We start from the raw sequence: 19,712 nt of genomic DNA on the forward strand, positions 1-19,712 counted from the left end.
CTGAGACAGAGAGAGAGATAGAGAGGAAATCATCTTTAGCCACTTAATTCATTAGTTTGAACATTCCTTAGCTCTGAGTTTCAATATGAACATTTTTATTGATAACCAGTGTCAGACTTTTTCCATGAGACTGAAGATTTTTTTCATATCATGCAGCCTACTGGGATTAAGATCCTTGGTAACATTGACATTTTATGCAGGGTGACCACTCATTCACAGCTGGTAATTTACAGGATTCGGGGGGCCAGCTGGGGAGACTCAAGGAAAAACATGACAGCCAGGGACTCAGTGCAACTCCCAGAGCAGTTCATCACACACACCAACATTTCAGCAGTCACCAAGGAGCTCTTGCATGATTGAATCACTCCTCACTGCCACTTCTTTCCAGCATGTATTGTTGTGTGCTCCTTATTCTGTTGCTCTCTGCTCACGGGAGGCCGACCTTTGACCTGCACCATGACTAAAATGCTCCGCTCTCCTCCTCTTCATTCTCATACTTTCATCTCTAAGGCCAATGTTTCAGTTCAGTGGCCTCTAAGATAGTGTTTGGTAATTTCCCAGCTCTGAGGTTGTTGTCATCATTTGTTTAGTTGATGTAGTCCAAATGACAGTGTGCATAAGCAGAGGGACTGCTTACAGCCCTGAAAGACGTAGACTATGGCTGATTAGCTGGGAAACAAGGCATTCAGATACATAGTTACTATGCAATAAAGATAGTAAACCACCCAGAGCTGCATAATTAATCAAAAAAGGCATAAGTGGTTGCACTTTGAATTATGCAAGAGGCTGCTTTTTAGAAATACATATTTCCAGATGATTTCCCAAATAAGGCGTTGTTATTGTTTTGGGGTTTTTTTTAACCAAAATGAATAAACGACATCTTATGACTCATAATGAAATCACATTATTTTCCAACACTGAGTGTTTCTTCACTTTAGTCACAGAAAAGCCGATGAAAACATGAGCCTGTTTTTTCCATCCCACTGCACGCATCACATTTTGTATATTAGATATGCAAAATGAAATCTGTGTCTTACCTCCTTCTGTCGTACAGTTTCCATGTGTTTATTAGTAAAATGGGAGCATGGTGCAACTGGTGCTGCTATGACAGTATCCATTGGTGTAACCTCCAAACCACTGTGGTGTGGTGTATGTCCAGGTAGAAAAGTCTGCAGTAGGTTTTTAATCTTGATTTAAGCCTTGACGAGCCGCTTGTTTCATTAAATGAGACATAAGAGTCTCACTTCAAACTGCTGTACACTCCTTTCCCTGTCTCTTCTCCAGTCTTCAACTTTCATTCACTCTTTCTCTGCCCATATACACCCTGGATATGACTTCCTCTCTCTCTCTCTCTCTCTCTCTCTCGCTCTCTCTCTCTTCATGTGTCTCTATCTGCTTCCTATCTCCCTCACAGCTCACATTATTAGGAAGAAATTCCACAGAAACTACTTAAATAATCTTGCCCACTGGCTGAAGAGGAATTACTAATCCATGGGACAGGCGTCATTGTATGACATTATTTCCCTCCAAATATGAAGTTCATTGGAATTCGCCTCACAACTGCCTCTGAGCTACAGTTGCTCATGCAGCTGTAGCACGTCATCTCTCCCTCCTTACCCTGTGGTGTATATTTACTTCCATACAGTAATGAATAAGAGAGTCCCAGTGAGATTTGCAAACTTCAAGCGAAAAAGAAAGGACCAGGGGCCTCTAAAAATATTACACTTAAAGAGAAACTAAGTACGTGCTTTTTCATTGCCATAATACAAATGAACTCACATAGCTAATATCCTAAAATTTCACAAGTTCTGTCACATAAATCGGTACAGAAAGTATACAGTGAAATACTAACCTTTTGTTTAACCTTGGTGATCTTTTTCATGATTACAAGGTTTATAATGTATTTAATCCATTTCCAATGTTGCAATTTGTTTACATCTTTTTTCACTGATATATAATCCTTCTATTTCTATTTCATAATCATTATTTTCCATACCAAATGTACATTTGCAGGGCACATCAGTGCAAATAATACTTAAGTAAATACACCTTTGAATCCTTGGATTCTTTAATATATAAATTAGATGTTATTGGCTCTTATATGTCTTATAGAACCATGTAGCCTAAGGTGTACATACAGGTTAAAACACACACACACACACACACACACACACACACACACACACACACACACACACACACACACACACACAAAGAAAGTAACTGCATATCAAAGACTTACCAGAATATTTCAAGTGTTGAGCGAGGTCAGAGCTGGATCCCTGTTGCAGTGTCAGACAGTGAACGGCAGAGTTGAAAAGTTTTTTTGGCGGGGCAGATTTGAAGCATGTAGAAATCCGCCTGCAGCCAATGATAATTTGGCTCTACCCAACAAGTGGCACAGCGACAGGTGACAGCTGAACAGCTGTTTACTCAGTAGTCTCCACTGTCACTCCACTCTGTGCCTTTGCGCCTGTCATTCCACTCCTGTCCTGCTGGTGGCAGCAGCGCGCCGGTGTGGTCTGCGGCAGCGACGTCCGTGTCACAGGAATCTACAGTAAACACAGATCGTTGCCACACCAAGAGCAGAGGAGCCACCGGTTATTTGAGCAGAAAGGTAAGAACACGCGCCCAGACGGTTGTTGTTTCTTCGGAGTTTCAAACCGTAACTGTCAGCTGTTTATTGGGACACGTTTCTTCTGACTTTAAAGGTGAAACGGACCCGGAACTGGCGACGTAGGTAAAGTCTCTGTCACCAAGTAACAAACATAGAGTATGTGCGTTGTCATGTAGAGAGGCAGAGATGGACAGAAACTGTGATGTTGCTTTAAACACAGAAGTCACAGTGAGAGGCTCAAACTAGAGCCTGTCTCTCCTTTAATCGACAGAAAATCGATGGTGTCATTTGAGCTGCTCACATTTTCCCTTTCAGTGCGGTGTGCTGCACACAGCCTGCATGTCAGCCACTGTACCTGCAGGGCTTTGAAAAGCAGAAACCAAAGAAATGCAGGCACGTCTTGCTTGTCACACCACGTTTGCAGGTTTACCCTGATAAGAGGCTGAGGCAAACACTGAAGGTGACAATCAGTGACTCTATGTTTGTAAACTGCTGAACAAACTTTTGTGAAATGCAACTAAAAAAAAGTAGTATTGCAACAACAAAGGCCCTGTGGTTAGTATTAGTATTGTTAGTATTGCAACAACAAAGGCCCTGTCATAAGTGGTTATCGTGTTGATTAAATTTTTGCTTAATATAATGGACATGAGTGGAATTAAAAATGCATGTGAATGTGTTTCAAACCTGGCCGTTTTGACCTTGTAGGAAGGACGGTGTGTACAACCAGATATAGAAAATGTTGCTTGGCAGGTATCCAGGACTTTATGGGTGAACTATCAATCATGTGAGCTGCTTATGAAAACATGTGTTAATGAAGTGAAAGTGAGGCGTTTCCTTTTTTCAAAGAATCCGGCATGTATGTCATGATTATTATCTGTGCTTTCTATGCCTAAACGTATGAACGAAGCTGTGATCTTTAACATTCATCCCGTCAGTGATTAGAGAAATATGCTCCTGTAGAACAAGTTGAACTCCCCCTTCCTTGTTTGTACGATGTAACGTAACAGAACATGCAACAGAAGCCGCTATGTAATTGCAGTGCAGAGTGTAGGTGCCAAATTTGACTGTTTCCCGTTCTGTAGAGTTGCAAGCAAACAATAGTTTTACCAGAACATATAAGAAAGAAGAAGAATCCAGCAGACTGACTTTATTAAGCGGACTGAGCATCAGCGATGACCTGACGGACCTTGTCCATATCATAAAATGCTGCGTTTATGCTAGCAGGAATTTCTAGATTCATGTCTTCCTTTTGAAGACATGAGAGGAGACAGCACTGGTATTGGTGCTCAGTATCGGGACTGAAAAAGCTGGATCGGTTCGTCCTTGGTTATTAGATGGAGTCCTGTACAAACAACCCGAGGCGATGCATGTTGGGGGAGGTTTAATGGTTGTAGAGGCGGTCAGTACACACTGGGCCCATTGATACCTGCAGGTAAGAGCACACCCCAGCATTCACACCAGATGCATCTATTCATACTCCTCTCTTACCCCCAAGGAGATGGATACTGTCAACAAGGTAGTATTGCCTATCACAGCACAGGAATCATCCAGGCCTGGTAAAATCAGGTAAAGTGATATTCACCTGGTCATCACAGTCTTAGGGGAGCTCAAACACTGTCTCCACCCTTAACCTTTGGTGGGTGCATGAACACGGCTTGGTTAGCTGTAAAGCTGGGGTGTGTGGTGGTAGGCAGGGGCCACGCCGGTTTCTGTTTTTGTCTCCACTGCATGTTTGCCCATTTTGTGAAAAACCCTTCAGTTTTCTCTCATGTGTTAACAGAATAGTTTGTGTTCTCACTCAGTAAGTCAAGAACTAATCTTATATTTCTGCTGTTCAACATTAGCGTTTTAACATTGGTTTCTGATTCCCTCTTTTCAGGCTTCTTTGTCGTTCCCCTTGTGATGTGCTTGTCCTACCCGGCATAGTGGGAGACTGTAACTGAACCCCCTCCCCGTCCTGCTGCTGTTCCCCCTGAAGACCTCCACCACCGCTTCCTTCCTCATTCTCCACCTCCTCTTCCTCCTTTCAGCCGCCCCTGTGATGCCTCCCCCGTGCTGTGGCTACCTGTCACAGTACACGCATCATCATCTGGTTGCCTTCCTCCTCACCTTCTTTAGGTAATCTAGACCCACCCCACTTTAGGAGGCCTCCTCAAACCTGTTGCCATTTTAATGTACTCCTCGATTAGCTTCTGTATGAGCCTGTAATATCAGACATGTCCTCAGAGTAACTCGAAACCCAGAGAGGATGAGACTACTGCAAGTGTACCGTTTTTATGGCTTTTGTTTTCTACACTTTCAATTAGCTTGTTGCTTTATCGCAAATTCTTTTGAAAGACTCACAGGAAAGAAGGGAAACATGACATTTCCAGCAAATTTTCACAGCAGTTTTGAAACAAAAATTTACTCTGACTTGCCATTCAGAGCCCGCTGATCCACAAGAAACCAACCAGGAGAAACTAGTTGCACCAAAGTGCAAAAGTAGCTGGTGCAGAAGCACATGTGAAGCTGCTAATTTAGGTGAAAGGTTTGTGAGGCGAGGTTAACGCAGGTCAGACATGGTCAAGATAACACAGACAGAAAGTACTGATTTCCAATAGGCAGGGTTGATCTTTTAATGACAGTGGACGTGGTGTCACACGTCCACCGCCGCATCATGACTCTCCTATCAGGAGAAAAACAAAGTGCCGTCTGCAGCAGGTAGCAGCACACAGTGAATACTGCCCCTCAACAGAAAATCTGGGCTTGTTTCCGGTTTCTTTGATAAAGATGCTGCATTCCAGTCTTTACTTTAAATTCTTTCAGCAGATTTGAGCTGCTGCTGTTTTGGAATCTGACCTTTCTGCGTGCCTCATGTGACCTTGTGTCGTGCATTGATGGTTGAAATAAATCTATATCAAGTTTCTGTTGCCTTTACTTGCTGAGTAAACCTGTTTCTGTCTCCCCAGCTATGTGCTGCTGCATGCGTCCAGGAAGACGTTCAGTAATGTGAAAGTGAGCATCTCCGCTCAGTGGACGCCGCTCATCCAGAATGACAGCCTCTCCCCTGGCGAGGTACCGAGCACCAGCAGGACAGAGCAGCACGCCATGCAGCACAGTTCAATATGTCTCCCACACATAGATGCTGATATGATTCCATAAAACCAACATTAAAAAAGTTGGCTTTGCAAGTGGAGCAGGGTTACCAATGAAAGCTCCCATAGTGATTTTTTTCAGGACTCTGAAAAAGTTGGCTGTTAGAAATCGATGCGTCTGTGACATTTAAACCCCCGTTTGCATATGATTAACTGCCTTCTCTCTGACTGTCCCAGACATGGGAGGGCAATCATCTGTTTGCAGATGAAAAGCAGGCCACTCTCTTCCTGGGGGCTCTGGACTCCATCTTCCTCTTCTCGTACGCAGTGGTGAGTGGAGAACCCGATTTTCTGCATTTAACAAGCTTCCCAGAGAAGCGACACCGGCCAATGGCACGCTGCGTTCACAGCGTGCCAAGTGTAACTGAGGAGAGAGGCTACGTTCATTCAGGGATGGCAGCCTCAAGCAACAGCGAAATTGAGAATATAGCAGTCCAAATTTTACTTGAAACATGCAAATTAAACAGAAGTCATCTGGCAAACTAGACGATTGATGAAGTGTGTTTGCTGGCCGCACAGGGTCTGTATCTCAGCGGTGTGATTGGGGACAGAGTGAACCTCCGCTACGTGCTCTGCTTCGGCCTGTGTGGCTCTGCTGCAGTGGTGAGTGGATACGGCGGTGCATGTCAGGCTGTGTGTGTAATCCCTGATTTTGTTAGTATCAACGTGTGCATTTAACATTGACTTCAGCTGTGAGCGCTGTCTTTGTGTTTGCAGGAGTTTGTGTTCGGCACCGTCACTGAATGGCTCCACTTCTACAACATCTATGTGTACTGCGGCCTGTGGGTGCTGAACGGCCTCCTGCAGTCCGCCGTCTGGCCCTGCGTGGTGGCCGTCATGGGCAACTGGTTCGGCAAGACGGGGTGCGTGCGCCAAACCTGCATTTGTCTCATTTGAACTTTACGTTTGGATCACGACGGCATCATCGATTCAGCCTAGAAATGTTTAGTTAAATTCGTGTCTGTCAAGTGGGGCTAAATGATACACACCCACACACGGAAACACTCGCACAATGACGGCCATTCATCGGTGCCGCTGCAGAAACATAGACGCCATTTACAGCGAGTTTCCCTCACTTGCAGGTCCTGTAAATATAATGTGCTGAATATAGAAATAGCAAGTCACTGAGCCGTCTGTGAGGTTGAGTTTAAGGTGCAAAATGTAAGATGTTGGCAGAATTTTATTCGTCGTGTTTCAGAGAAATCTACTGAAGTTAGCATGCTAACCAGCTAGCTGCAGCCCGTCCTGTCTCATACAACGCTTTGTACCTCAAGAGGCTGATAGATAGTCCGCGCTTTTTGCGTATTGTACCTTTACGAGACACATTATCTGAAAATGGAAGATTAAATAAATGCTTCTGTATTTCCATCTTTTTCTAATTTCACTTCTTGTTTTCCAGCCGTGGCTTTGTGTTTGGCCTGTGGAGCGCTTGTGCCTCTGTAGGCAACATCCTGGGGGCCTTCCTGGCTTCTAGCGTGCTCAAGTATGGGTATGAGGTGAGAAATACACACATACACACACCTACTCATTAGTGATGCTTTTTAATATCCTCAGCTACTGCTAACATGGTGTACCATATGTTCCTGTGTGCAGTATGCCTTCCTGGTGACGTCAGTGGTGCAGTTTGCTGGTGGGGTGGTGGTGTTCTTCGGCCTTCTCACCTCCCCAAAAGAAGTCGGTGAGGACGCAAAGAACATATCTAATCTAAATAGATCTAATGTTCACAGCTGCTGCTTTTTTAACAGGCCCATCCGGCCTTATGTTCCCTTGATTGACCTTATTCCCACAGAAGCTATTTTAAACTAGCGTCACACTTAGGATGGGAAACTAAAATGCAAACAATGGAGTGTCTGATTGCCTAAACGCTTGATTGAATTTAGGCGGTTCAGTCTGGAGCTTGAATGTGCGTGTGTGTCAGGTTTGAGCTTGGAGTCAGAGACTGGACTCGGCCCCGTGGAGACGGACACAGACAGCCACCGGCCTTTGATGAGTGACGAGGAGGACGAGGTGGAGGTGGAGGTGTATGGCAGACGGTACCAGTCAGTTCAGCAGCCGGAAGAGCCTCTGGCCGAGCCTCCTCAAGCCATCGGCTTCTGCCAGGCGTTCTGCCTGCCTGGAGTGCTGCCCGTGAGTCCACAGTCGAGTCGAGACAGGCTTATCTACAAGCTGATTTGAATGAGCACTTCGCCACAGCTGGAGACGAAGTGATATAAACACAGTTTCCACACCATGCTGACTCTGTCCCTGTTTGTGCTGCAGTATTCTCTGGCCTATGCGTGTCTGAAGCTGGTCAACTACTCCTTCTTCTTCTGGCTTCCTTTCTACCTGAGCAACAACTACAGGTGGAAGGAGGCTGAGGCCGACCGCCTGTCTGTGTGGTATGATGTCGGAGGAATCATCGGTGAGGGGCAGGCAAACTTATGCGTTTTGGGTTTGATTTCGTTTTTTAAGTAATTTTATAATATAACTGAGTTGCTCCAGCAGGCTTCTCTCCTTCTCTCCTCCTTCCTCTCCTTTATACATAAACATCCTCCGAGTTGGGATGTCAGCTGTCTTTTCCTCACTGTGTCGTTCTGTGTCTTTGTGTCAGGAGGGACGGTTCAGGGTTTGATATCTGACTTCATGGGAAAGAGAGCCCCGGTGTTGGCCACTAGTCTGGTGCTGGCGATGGCAGCCCTGGTGGGATACAGCCGTGAGTATAGCATCGACACACACGCAAGGCCAGTCGGCAACAAGGGCAGCATCTTACTCTGTCTCTCTTTCTCCGTTCTGCTCAGACTCACCAAACGACCAGGTGATAAACGCGGTGTTGTTGGCTTTGACTGGCTTCTTCATCGGCGGGCCATGTAATATGATCAGCTCCGCCATATCTGCTGACCTTGGCAGACAGGAGGCTCTGAGGGGGAGTCAGGAGGCTTTGGCTACTGTCACTGGCATTGTGGACGGAACTGGGAGTATAGGAGCTGCTGGGGGACAGGTGAACAAAAAGAGCATGAATTCACTCACAAAGAATGCGTGAAACACATCAACAGCAGTAAAAGACCCGCAGGTTTGACTCCGTCTGTATCTCCGTCATCCTCTAGTACTTGGTGTCGCTGATCGAGAGCAAGCTGGGATGGATGTCCGTGTTCTACTTCTTCGTCGTCATGGTAAGGTGACTTCCTGAATCACACAAGGCCCTTTTAACAGAAGACATTTTGACATGTCAAACCCGAAGAAGAAACCCGTCTTGTGTCTTCTCTTTACAGACAGGGGGCAGCATTGTGTTCATCGCTCCCTTGCTCGTCAGAGAGGTGCGCGCCATGTGGAGAGACAGACGAGCGCTGCGCCGACAGCTGTGAAAGCGTCCACACCTGGCGCCTGTAATATTTCTACCGTCAGTGACAGCACAGCAGGGCTGCTCAGGCACTTTGCTTTTAGGTGAGTGTCACGAAGGTGGAAGGATTTGGTGAATGCTGTTCCTAACAGCCACGATGGTTAAGGTCACCTGGTGTTAGAGAACCACCAGTTAAAATTCCCATCATGACCAGTGTTTGTCTGCTCACACCCGCCTGTGGGCAGGCAGAGAGTCTTATCGAAATGTGTAAATTGTGAATACAAGGATTTCGGGGTTGAGTTAAAGTGCCTGATTGAAACAGGCTTTTAAAGGGTCCTGGCTGTCAGGCACAACCAGTCTGTGAGTTCAGGCCTTGCAGGGCCGTCACAGAATGTACTCGTGTATATATTTTAGCATTTGAATGGATGTACAAACCTTTTAAAACCATGCTCTGGAGTCAAGTTGAATGATCTTAACTTCAAGCCAGGCCCTCTCAGACATTTTGGGGGTCGGGAATGTCTAAAGAATGTGAATACTAATCGTAATGTAGAAACTTGTTGTCAGCTTTTGTAGATATGTATGATATTTCTGTTGCTTTTGGTTGAGATCGGGAGATACTGTCGTGTTCTTACAGTAATTTTTATGTCTTGAAGATTTTAATGAACCACTTTGGTCTTAGCTGGGTTTTGGGAAACATTCACCTCACAGCCTCTTGTGTACAGTTTTGTGTAATCAGGGTTAGAAACTCTACTGTAAAGCCTCTTCACTATGGGCACAGGGCCTCTCACTTCAGTATACTGTATGTGTCAACCACTGACTTGATATTTGCTCATTATTCCTTTATCTCTTCCTGTTGGAATGTTTACGATTTAGTGTCTTAAGTCACAGGAAGACAAACACTGACTCAAGTAATCAGAAGAATCTCCCAGTGTCTTCTCACATGTTTAGTTTACAGTGTAGCAAGCACATCTGACACACACTGGTGTAAGCTGCACACTGACATTGCAGAAAAGTTTTGCCTGTTTGGAGCTGAAGCTGCACATTTGTTTGTTGTGACTGGATCTGTGCCTGAAAGTTGTCAGTAATTGCATTTTAAAAGCCAGTTTTACACAAACTACTCTTGATCAGGGTGAGAAAAGTATCTCACACTGGCCATGGGGTAGGTAATATACTTAGCATGTGGCTAGTGGACATGTTGGCTACTTCACTAGACACTTTGGTCAGTAACTGGCCATCGTTTTGAGGAAGATCATTTTGGTTCAAATCTGTAAAAACAGAATAGACTTTGATTTTTCAACCACTATGGCCAATAGACACTTTGCTCCAGTGCATGCATGTACATGAATCACCATGTAAAGTGCTTTCGGGACAGGTTCCTCATGCTAAATCGAAAGCAGCGGAGCTAAACGTGAGACTCTGAACCTGCCAAGTTAAATGTAAAAGAATGTAAATTGAAATGTATGTGGAATGTTAAAGCTATCTGTGGTGTATGTTTTTATTTTTATTTATGTGTACTTTTAAAGTTTTAACCAATGTAAATGCAAATTTTCATTAAAAAAAAAGTGTATGTTACAATTTGCAAATTGTGAGATATGTTATAAAACACTGACAGAATATTTCAGGATTGTGGGTGGAAAAACTAATGAAACTATGTTGGTCTGCTTCCTTTCTGATCTTTATTACAGCCTCTAATTAACATCATCTCTTTATTTAGTCATATTATTGCTAAATGTAGTACATGAAAGTAGTGTACTTTTATTATTAACTGTGTGCAATGTTACTTGAAGACCACCAGGGAGTGCTACTGATTCAAGATGAAACCTCGAGTTCCAGCCTTTCCCTCCATGTTCTGAACACAAGCACAAACAAGAACTCAAGACCAGCCTTTTGTGGATTATATTTGTCTCATTCATTAACATTTTATTATTTTGAGCACACTGTGAAATCAACAATATGAAAGGCAACAGTGCACCAACAACCCAGCAATATCATTCTTTCTACGCAAAATACTATCAAAAAGTATATGATCCTGATCCCATACAAATACATTTCTTACATGTTGCAAGGATACATAAACCAGTATTAAATTACACTAAAATTATTACAAATGGTGTACAAAGATTATCATACATTCATGCATATACAAAACCAAAAAAAAACGCTACACTTTGTTATAGCTGCGACAGGTGAATTAGGAAAGCAAAGTTTGCTTGAGCGCACCGAGACACAAACAGATCAGTCTTGACCTTTATCATTTTAGTTTTACTTCCTCCTAACGAAGGAGGACTAATAAAGCTACAATAAACAAAGTTGATTGACGAACATATTACATGTTTAACAATTATTCGTAATGTCAAGAAATTCCTGTCTGTGCCTCAGTTTCTCTGAGTATTTGTATTTTTTTTTAAGATTACCATAAAAAAATAGCTCTCTTGTCAACAATGTTGAAAGTAGTGCAAAGATAATAGTTTCAGAAATAACACAATTAGTTAGTCATAGTAAAAAATAGGGAATTTATAATTATATCCCTACTTTTCAAATAATACAAACTCAAAATAAGTTAATAGACTTTGAAAGTTTCCTCTTAAATGCACTGATAAGCACTATCTCTCCACACACACACACATACACACACACACACAAACACACTCACTCACACACACATAGATAAGCTGACAAACAAAACAAGTAATCCTGACAACTTAAAATAGCCATGTGTGCTCGCTGTAGATCGGTGAAATGTGGCCTTGTTGAGCCATGAGAGAAAAGCATGATTATAAAAAACTGCATTCATGCTGATTTTGCACAGAGACTGAGGCGCTTCGCTTATGAAAGAGAGACTGAGAGACTTTTAAAGGGCTGGGGGGGGTGGACAAAAGGGTGTCTGAATCGCAGGCCACTTCTCTGGCTGCCTTTGATCCAGAAGGGGCCTGAGACGTTTTCTCAGTCCGTCCCTTTCCACGTCCCCCCACTACTACTCCTCTGCTCTGTCTATCTCTGGGAGAGCTGTCAAAGCAAAGTGAAGCAGAGAGAGAGGGAGACAACAAAAGCTCCCCCACCTCCCCCCTCGGGGGAGCGGAGTTTCCTCTGCGTGGAGCTGGGCCCCGCTCTGACACACTGACTCTTTTACCTGATGTGAAACTCTACACGAGAGCTGAACCTCGACAGCTTTTACCACAACAGAATAATAAGCCCCCACCCCCCCACCACGTCTCTCTGTCTCTCCTTCCCCTGTAGACGCAAACAACCTGAGCTACACTGGTTTAGTTTTTACATCTTACGTGTATTTAACTGGTTTGTTTTACTGAATCACTTGCTGAGGTAGTGAGAGTGGATTAATCCAGGTTATGGCTTTTTATCCACGTACAAATTAGAATGACTGTAGGTCGGGAAAAAGTAGTAGACGCATCCTGCTTGAGTCGCCAAAACTGTTAGCTGAGCCTTCTTGGCGTGTTTACACTATGTATTATAAGACCTGGTCATGCTTGAGACCTTCTGTGAGCCAAAACTTATCACTCAAACAGTTAACGGCTTGTATAAATGATGTGTTTCTAATTTAATGGCACAGCAATTTCTTTGGTTCAACTGCCTCAGCTGCCACAACTTTAATTCGCGGATAACCTCACGATAATAACAAAACCAACACACTTACACAAACACTTCTACGCATATGTACACAATGCGAACTCTTGCAGAACAGCGCGGCGACAGAAAATGCGAAGCAGCTCGTCTCTTCACACAAAGAAAAATATCAAAAGCGGAACCAAAAAAGTCTGACCCCTCTGAGCTGCGACACAGTGATAAAACACAAAGTTCCCTTCATGGAGAAAAGAGGCGTCTTTACAACCAACAAGGTGGGAATCACATGAAGACAAAAAGTGGAAAATGCTACATCGTTATAAGCATAAAGCTAACAAAAACATACGTCTAAATAAGGTATGTTCTGATCTGTTGCCAGAAATATAGATTTTTACAACCCCATTATGCAAATAATACAAAGCAAAAAGGGAACATACGGTAGTTTGTATATTTTTTGCTAAGTTCTGATGGTGTAAAATATTTATGGCCAGTATTTTTAAGCGGCAACGGTGGAGCGTATATGAGCCATAACGACTTCCAGTCAAATGCATAATTTGGGGGCAATGGCACAGGTTTCCACAAACACCTTATCTTACCTCGTTTTACACAGTGCATTGCGTGTCTGTTTTTTTTTTTTTTTTTAAATTTTGACGATGATCTAGCATCGTGAATAATAAATAAATAGTCACATATGAAACACTGTTACTTATTATTACAGAATTTAAGCTGCTATCGTACACGTACGGCTGCATTATCTCATTGCTGAACCTCCACCGTTGACCTTTTAACCTGGAGCTAATCACAGTCGCGCTGCCAAATTTTGAGCCCTGGGTGAGGTTTTGACCCCGGCTCGACTCGTGCTTCGGGAGCCGTGGGGTGAGACTAAAGGCGAAGTGTGTCGAGGTCAGGAATAGTAACTCATCTAATTAAAACCTCTTATGACTTTCAGCAAGAGAGAGAAAAAAGGTCGAGGACTGAGGTCAAATACTATCCGAGGCCCATTCAGAAGAAAATGAACCTCTTAAAACTAGAGTCTGTTTTCTGTAGATAAGAGTGCATTCAAAATCATTTCACAGTATAGTCAAAAAGCTAAGGAAACAGTATATAGAATATACATCAAATATCTGCAATTATCAACAAAAACCGTTTGTAAGGTCTGAGCTTGATTAAGTAGGAAAATATTAGCTTCCTTGTGCTGAAAATTAAAGGTCTGTGGTGTCAGAGGAGTTTTTAAGCCCATGCTGTCTGAGCTTGTGGACAGTCCATTACAAACTGCTACATATATACATATGATATCATACATATCGATATGAGGTGTAGAGGGATGTCGAGCACTAAGTGATCCTCCATCGGGTCTGGTTGTGCTTTTCTACTGCCGAATAGATGCTTTGTAATGCAGCAGTTTCCTCTTCTTCACCACGAAGAAGTCTGGGGATTGAAAGAGCACAATGCAGTCAGGAAAAATACCTCCAGATGGTCTAAGAACTAAATCTGTGCTTAAAGAAAAGTTTGACATTTTGGGAAACGTGCTTGTTCACTCTACTGCTGAGAGTTATATAAGAAGATTGGTACCACCCCCACTACCATCAGCAGCCAATTAGCTTAGCTTAGCACAAAGACTGGAAATGGGGGGAAACTTCTAGCCTTGCTCTAACTATTATTACTATTTCCTCTTGATATTTGGTGGACTAACCTGTGATGGCAGACTGTTTGCGTTTTGCTTGCCGTTTGAGCCGGTAGCACCCCCTTCTGGTCACCTCCAGGCACTCATCTCCAGATCCAGATGAGCTGCTGGACGCTGGGGAACCCTCGCCCGATGAAGACGGTGTCCACCTGTTGCCCTGTGGCAGCACCACCGGTCGAACTGTGCAGCTGCGGTAAAACACTGGCACGTCCTGGCACCTGAGCTCCTCCCACTCCACGTTGGAGCCTTCTCCCGGCCTTTCACTGTTGAAATCGAAGTTCCAACGCTTGTTGGCCACCTCCACGCTCATGTGGAGCAGCCGCTCGAAGTCCTGCTGCAGCTGCTGGTGGTCCACAGGCCCGAAGAGGTTCCTCCGCACCGGCCCCACTTTCAATTTCAAGGCCTCGATGCCCCCCAGCCGTGAGAGCTCTGAGTCAGATGCCATTGCTGATCCTGCTGTTGACGTTGATGGCGAGGCCATTGCCATTTCCCTGTCAGAGAACAAACAGATGCCGGCACACAAAGTGTTAAAGGAAGGGCAGAGGTCGAGTGTTGGCTCTGTTAGGCCTGCAGAGCTTCAATGAGGTGTGATATGTTTTTTTACTGACATAGATTACATACAAACACACAAGCTATTAAGTGCCCAAACCCCCCCCCCCACACACACACACACCCACACACACCAGCAGTATCTGCCGTCTTGTGTTTTATGTGATCAAATACACGTGTGCCTAAACCCGCTGAGTAATTACTGCAGCAACAGGTAACTGACCCAACACCAAATAAATCTCAAATCCAATTCGCTGCCCTGCCGAGTCAAAGTAAACCTGACTCTCCACCTGCTCTGGTGTCTGCCAGTCAAAGGTTGACTGTAGAGGTCAGCAGGTCACATGGAGAAAGGGCACGTGTCGGCTCCTTGTGAGGAATGTTTTCCACATACCCCAACTGCTAGCTGCCACGTTTAATTAGAGCAGCGCTGTCGAATTCTGACACTGATTTGTAGCTCGCACTTCCAGTTTTATCTTGTCACAACCTGCACTCTCAACATGACGTGAGATTCAGCTCTCCATGTTGGTGGATAATTACTACATCCCACCTGATTTCCAATGAACAGGCTGCTCGGTGCTTTATCAGCTGTACCAGCAGTAACAGGTGATGTACTTTCTGGGATGGGCAGTAACTACTTTTGAGCTAAGATTCTGCTACCGATATGGACACTGTGCTGTATAAAGAGTGGTAACACCTCTTTTGATTTTGATGCCCTGTTTTGCAAAGGAGCTCTGCATGTGCACAATGAATGCATTCTTTAGGATTGCAACAATTACTTTCACTGTCAATAAATCTGATGATTTTCACAATTAACAGTTCAGTTTCTAAAATGTCAGAAAAAAAAACTGTGAAAAATGCTTGTCGCAAGTTCCCAAAACCCAAAGACTCTTCATTTGCTGGCAAATGTTTGACATTTTTGCCTGAAAAATGACTGAAATTAATAATCAGCTATCAAAATAACTAACTACTGGACACTATCATTGCAGCTCTAATATGCCTAAATGAATTTGCATGCTCACAAATGCTCACAAAGTAACTTTGGGACAAGGCATTGGGGGGCTGAAAAGGGGCCCCACAGAGGGCTAATCCGGCCCTGCCCCAACATCTACTTTAGAAAGCAAACGCACGAAAATATCAGCGGTTACACCCAAATACTGTCACTTTCTGAGTTTCAATGTCGGCCTGTTCACTCAAAATAATGTCTGATTTTGCCAATATCTTCAGCTCGGGATATACGAGGTTTCTCCCACACGTTCAGTTGTATTCTTGGAGTTTTAACACAGCATGGAGAGATGGACAGAGCCTTTCAGAAATACCAATATGCCACCACATTAGCCTGAAGCCACACATAAGAAAAAGAGGGGGTGCTGAGCGTTGCGCAACTGTTTGACACCTACAGAATAAATAGCTTGTAAGAGCACTTTCACAAGTCAAATAGCCTGTAATTTTACGATGTCTGTCTACTCATATAAACTGGCAAAAAAAAACATGTGTTGGAAACCACAGCAGGCGACAAATTCAAACATTTTCCTAAGTGCGCACTTAGGAATCCAATCACTAAACACATTTCACCCGCACGGCTTCACCCTCCTCGCCTGCGTTTCCTTCAGGGCTGGATTAATACCGCAACACTTGATGGGACAACATAAAAATTAAAAAAAAAAAAAAAAACATAATTGCTTTCTTTCACCGGCAGGGTTGCTGGCTGCCAGAGAAAGTTGTTTGTGTCGAAGATGAAGTGGGCGCGGCATGCAGATCAGGTTTCCACTTGGGTCCGTGTCCCCACGTCCAGTCAAAAAAACAGCGGGCAGAAAACCCTTAATTTCTTACCCCAAATCTCCCGAAAGCGACTGCATTGACAAATGCAACAAATACATCTGCAACCGCAACAAATTGCCGTGCAGTGTCGGTGGAAAGTTGGCTCGCAGGTTTGGTAAAACAACTGAAGTGCGGAGTAAAACTTGGTGACGCAGTCAGCTTCAACGCGGATGTGGGTCAATGAGATGCGACACAGAAACAGCCCGCATCTTGTCAAGGGACTTCACACGCATTGTACACACATAACAGCCGCTTAATATTCTTTAAAATAATACGTAACAACAACAAATGAGTATTCATTGACATTTAAGGAAGCGTTAACTCTTTTAATGTGTTTTAACGACTAGCAAAGCGGAGCTAACACGGCGTCAAGTTTCGCGTGCACAGTTAGACTGATGCTAAAAATAAAACCAAGCAAATTAAGCAAACTTAATGTGGATGCGTGAGGAAATATTAAGCTATAACGTCAAGACAAGAAATAATGGTTATTTCTCTCTTACCATCAGCGTCAGTATCTCCACAGTGTTCAAAAGCGGAGTTTTGACAGAAACAAAGTGCGCACAGTTAACCCGGTCGGAGAAGTGAGACGTGCTCCTGACAGCTCCGTGGAAATAAACACTGTCACGTTGACTAGTTCTGTTAGGCACAACCCACGGGAGGGTCGTACTCGGCCCCCTTATCTGCCACTTGTTTGTAAAGGACTCAGGATACAGGAGAGGAGGGGTGGGTGTCCTATTAGAGGAGCCAGTCACATGGGCTCCATCAAAACAGTCACTGTTGGAGCTCAGCCAACGGGTAAACATCGCTCTGATAAACTCTTACGACAACTGAACGCAGCATTAGTTACAGGCTGCGTTACTGCAGAAGTGCCGAGAAAAGTATGCAAAATGCACGAGAGGAACAAAAGTTATAAAAATGCATTCAATGCCGCTTATTGCATATTTATAAAAGTGTTTAATGTAATTAGTGATGATAAATAGTTTCTTACCCTGTTATCGTGCTACTAAAACCTGATTCTGTCTGTGCGCTCCTGCTCCGAACCTGTTGCTCCTGCGTTGTGTTGCGCGCCTGTGCTTTGCTTCTCCTTCAGTGCGACCAGAAGTAGGTCAAATATCTTGGCAATGGCGGCCATTTCCCCCTTCTCCAGCAAATGTGACACACATTCTCGTGTAGTGCTTGCATCACGTTTTGTTTTGGCACTCAGCCCAAAGCCTCGAGTCACGTTGAACTGCAACGTGACTCCCGACTGAGGCAAACAGCTCCATTTTGACTTCTGCAGATTTACCACATCCACATGTGGAGATATGTATGTACTCATGTCTGTGAAGTGGAAATAGGCACTGAAACACACCTGAATGTGATGATCATGTGCATGTAGGTACTAATGAAGAGAACTGAAGAGGAAACGCTATTTCTCTCTATGTAACTGAAAAAAAGTTTGACTTCTTGATCTCTAAATTGATTTATGTCTTGAATCAAATGAAGCTAAATGGGTAATATAATGGGTGAAATAATTTTTAATGGTCAAATTAAAATGAAAAAGGTCAAAAAGGTTTTCTCTCAGCCAAAAAGCAACTAGACTTCAGATTCTGTGAAAGATCTTTATATCAGCACACATTTTACTTATTTGACTTATTTTCTTTTTCTTCTTTAATGCAGTTTGGTTCTGGCTGAAAGCCCATAAATGAAAGCAGCAGTCAGATTCTGAACTGAACTGAATAAAGATGAAAAATTTACATAATCAGTTAATTATTTAGGTCATTTTTAGATGTGAATAGTTGCTGGTTTTCTCTGTCTTTTTAACAATAAACCAAATATCTTTGGGTTTTGGACACAATTATGCATTTGAACACACTAATTTGGGCTCTCTGAACTTGTGATAGACACTTTTCCACTCATTTGTCTGTTGGTTAATCAATCAAATGAGAGATTGGTCAGCAGATTCATTGCTCCAGCAACGCTTAAAGTAACAAAGGGGTATTTATCTCATATTGAGTGAAAAACAAATCATTATTGCATTAATAACTTTAGTCACCATGAGGTACATTTCCCTCCTTCCTTTCTCACTTCATCACACTTTGTGACTGTTTTTGTTTCAAACTCAGGCTCAGCCTTTCCTTATTACATCATGTTTGCTTCCCATAACACTTCCTATTATGACACATCTTTCTTTCCTTAACTATTCTGAGGTTCTTATTTCTTATTATAGTTGACATATATTGTAGAGTCTCCTCTTTCATATTATAACATAGGCTCTTTGTTGCAAGTGTGTTACATGGGCAGCAGCCTTACTGTCACATGGCTTTTCAGTGACACATTATAGGAGTCATTCGAGAGGCCTGCAAACCAACCACCGCCTCGGAACGGTTATTCCAGGTTTGACACACACTCACTTGCTATTTTTACATATTAGTCAGTGCCTAGACAGCCTCACACGAGCAACGTTTTTCCCGCGTAGATGCTGCAACTGCAGGCAGCGTTTCAAAGTCAAAGCAGGTTGCAGGGATGGTGGGGTAGTCATTGTTTGTGGGCACTGTGTGTGACAGCGGCAACTTCTTGAAGTAATTACATCACCGCTGTGGAATGTTTCTTGGTTAGAAAAAGCAATATTCACATGGGGGGGCTCAGCAAAAGTTCAAGGCAGTTCGGCGCAGGGCTCAAAACAAACAAAACAATTTCCCCAAATGTGTTCATGGGTTTCACACAAAACCATAAATCTCAGCCTTGTTCTTAATTTACTTAGTTTCTGAACGACAAGGGACTGTTGGAGATATGCAGAGAGATTTCAGCTTATATTTTGACTTTTTAGAAAGAAAGACCCTCCCCAGGTTTATCAGGACTTCAGGAAGTTCGACCACTGCTGGAAAATAAATCAGTTTTCATGATGGGACAGCTCTGTGGTTAAGGTTTGGTTAGGCCCAAAAACAATTTGGTTCAGTCTAGGGAAATGTCACTGGGTTGAAATTACATCTTCACTAAGACTAAGGGATCCTTGTCAACACAAAGTCTTATTGT

General features: G+C 43.5%; 2 protein-coding genes across 2 annotated transcripts; one reads left to right on the top strand and one right to left on the bottom strand.

Annotated features, from left to right (window-relative positions):
• Positions 1-2,530: 2,530 nt before the first annotated feature.
• On the top strand, positions 2,531-10,948 carry slc37a3 (solute carrier family 37 member 3). The gene is made up of 14 exons (XM_070992242.1): positions 2,531-2,617; positions 4,497-4,735; positions 5,566-5,671; positions 5,929-6,021; positions 6,271-6,354; positions 6,469-6,614; positions 7,151-7,247; positions 7,345-7,429; positions 7,670-7,878; positions 8,011-8,152; positions 8,342-8,443; positions 8,529-8,728; positions 8,835-8,900; positions 9,000-10,948. Exons 2-14 carry the CDS (start codon positions 4,659-4,661, stop codon positions 9,090-9,092), a joined length of 1,500 nt encoding a protein of 499 aa, XP_070848343.1. The 5' UTR covers positions 2,531-2,617; positions 4,497-4,658; the 3' UTR covers positions 9,093-10,948.
• A 2,347-nt stretch (positions 10,949-13,295) lies between these two features.
• cdkn1d (cyclin-dependent kinase inhibitor 1D) lies at positions 13,296-17,455 on the bottom strand. Its single transcript, XM_070992245.1, has 3 exons — positions 17,198-17,455; positions 14,340-14,821; positions 13,296-14,074 (listed from the first exon to the last, which is right to left on the bottom strand). Exons 2-3 carry the CDS (start codon positions 14,815-14,817, stop codon positions 14,016-14,018), a joined length of 537 nt encoding a protein of 178 aa, XP_070848346.1. The 5' UTR covers positions 14,818-14,821; positions 17,198-17,455; the 3' UTR covers positions 13,296-14,015.
• Between the last annotated feature and the right edge of the window lie 2,257 nt (positions 17,456-19,712).

The sequence above is a fragment of the Chaetodon trifascialis genome, chromosome 22 (assembly GCF_039877785.1).
Source record: "Chaetodon trifascialis isolate fChaTrf1 chromosome 22, fChaTrf1.hap1, whole genome shotgun sequence".
In the NCBI taxonomy this organism is placed as follows: domain Eukaryota; kingdom Metazoa; phylum Chordata; class Actinopteri; order Chaetodontiformes; family Chaetodontidae; genus Chaetodon; species Chaetodon trifascialis.

Bases quoted from the DNA above. Each gene is read 5' to 3' on its own strand.
- slc37a3 (XM_070992242.1), top strand. From the start codon at position 4,659: ATGCCTCCCCCGTGCTGTGGCTACCTGTCACAGTACACGCATCATCAT. The intron at 6,022-6,270 runs GTGAGTGGAGAA...CTGGCCGCACAG, and splicing joins TCCTCTTCTCGTACGCAGTG to GGTCTGTATCTCAGCGGTGT. The intron at 8,901-8,999 runs GTAAGGTGACTT...TTCTCTTTACAG, and splicing joins TCTACTTCTTCGTCGTCATG to ACAGGGGGCAGCATTGTGTT.
- cdkn1d (XM_070992245.1), bottom strand. From the start codon at position 14,817: ATGGCAATGGCCTCGCCATCAACGTCAACAGCAGGATCAGCAATGGCA. The intron at 14,075-14,339 runs GTTAGTCCACCA...TTCAATCCCCAG, and splicing joins CAAACAGTCTGCCATCACAG to ACTTCTTCGTGGTGAAGAAG.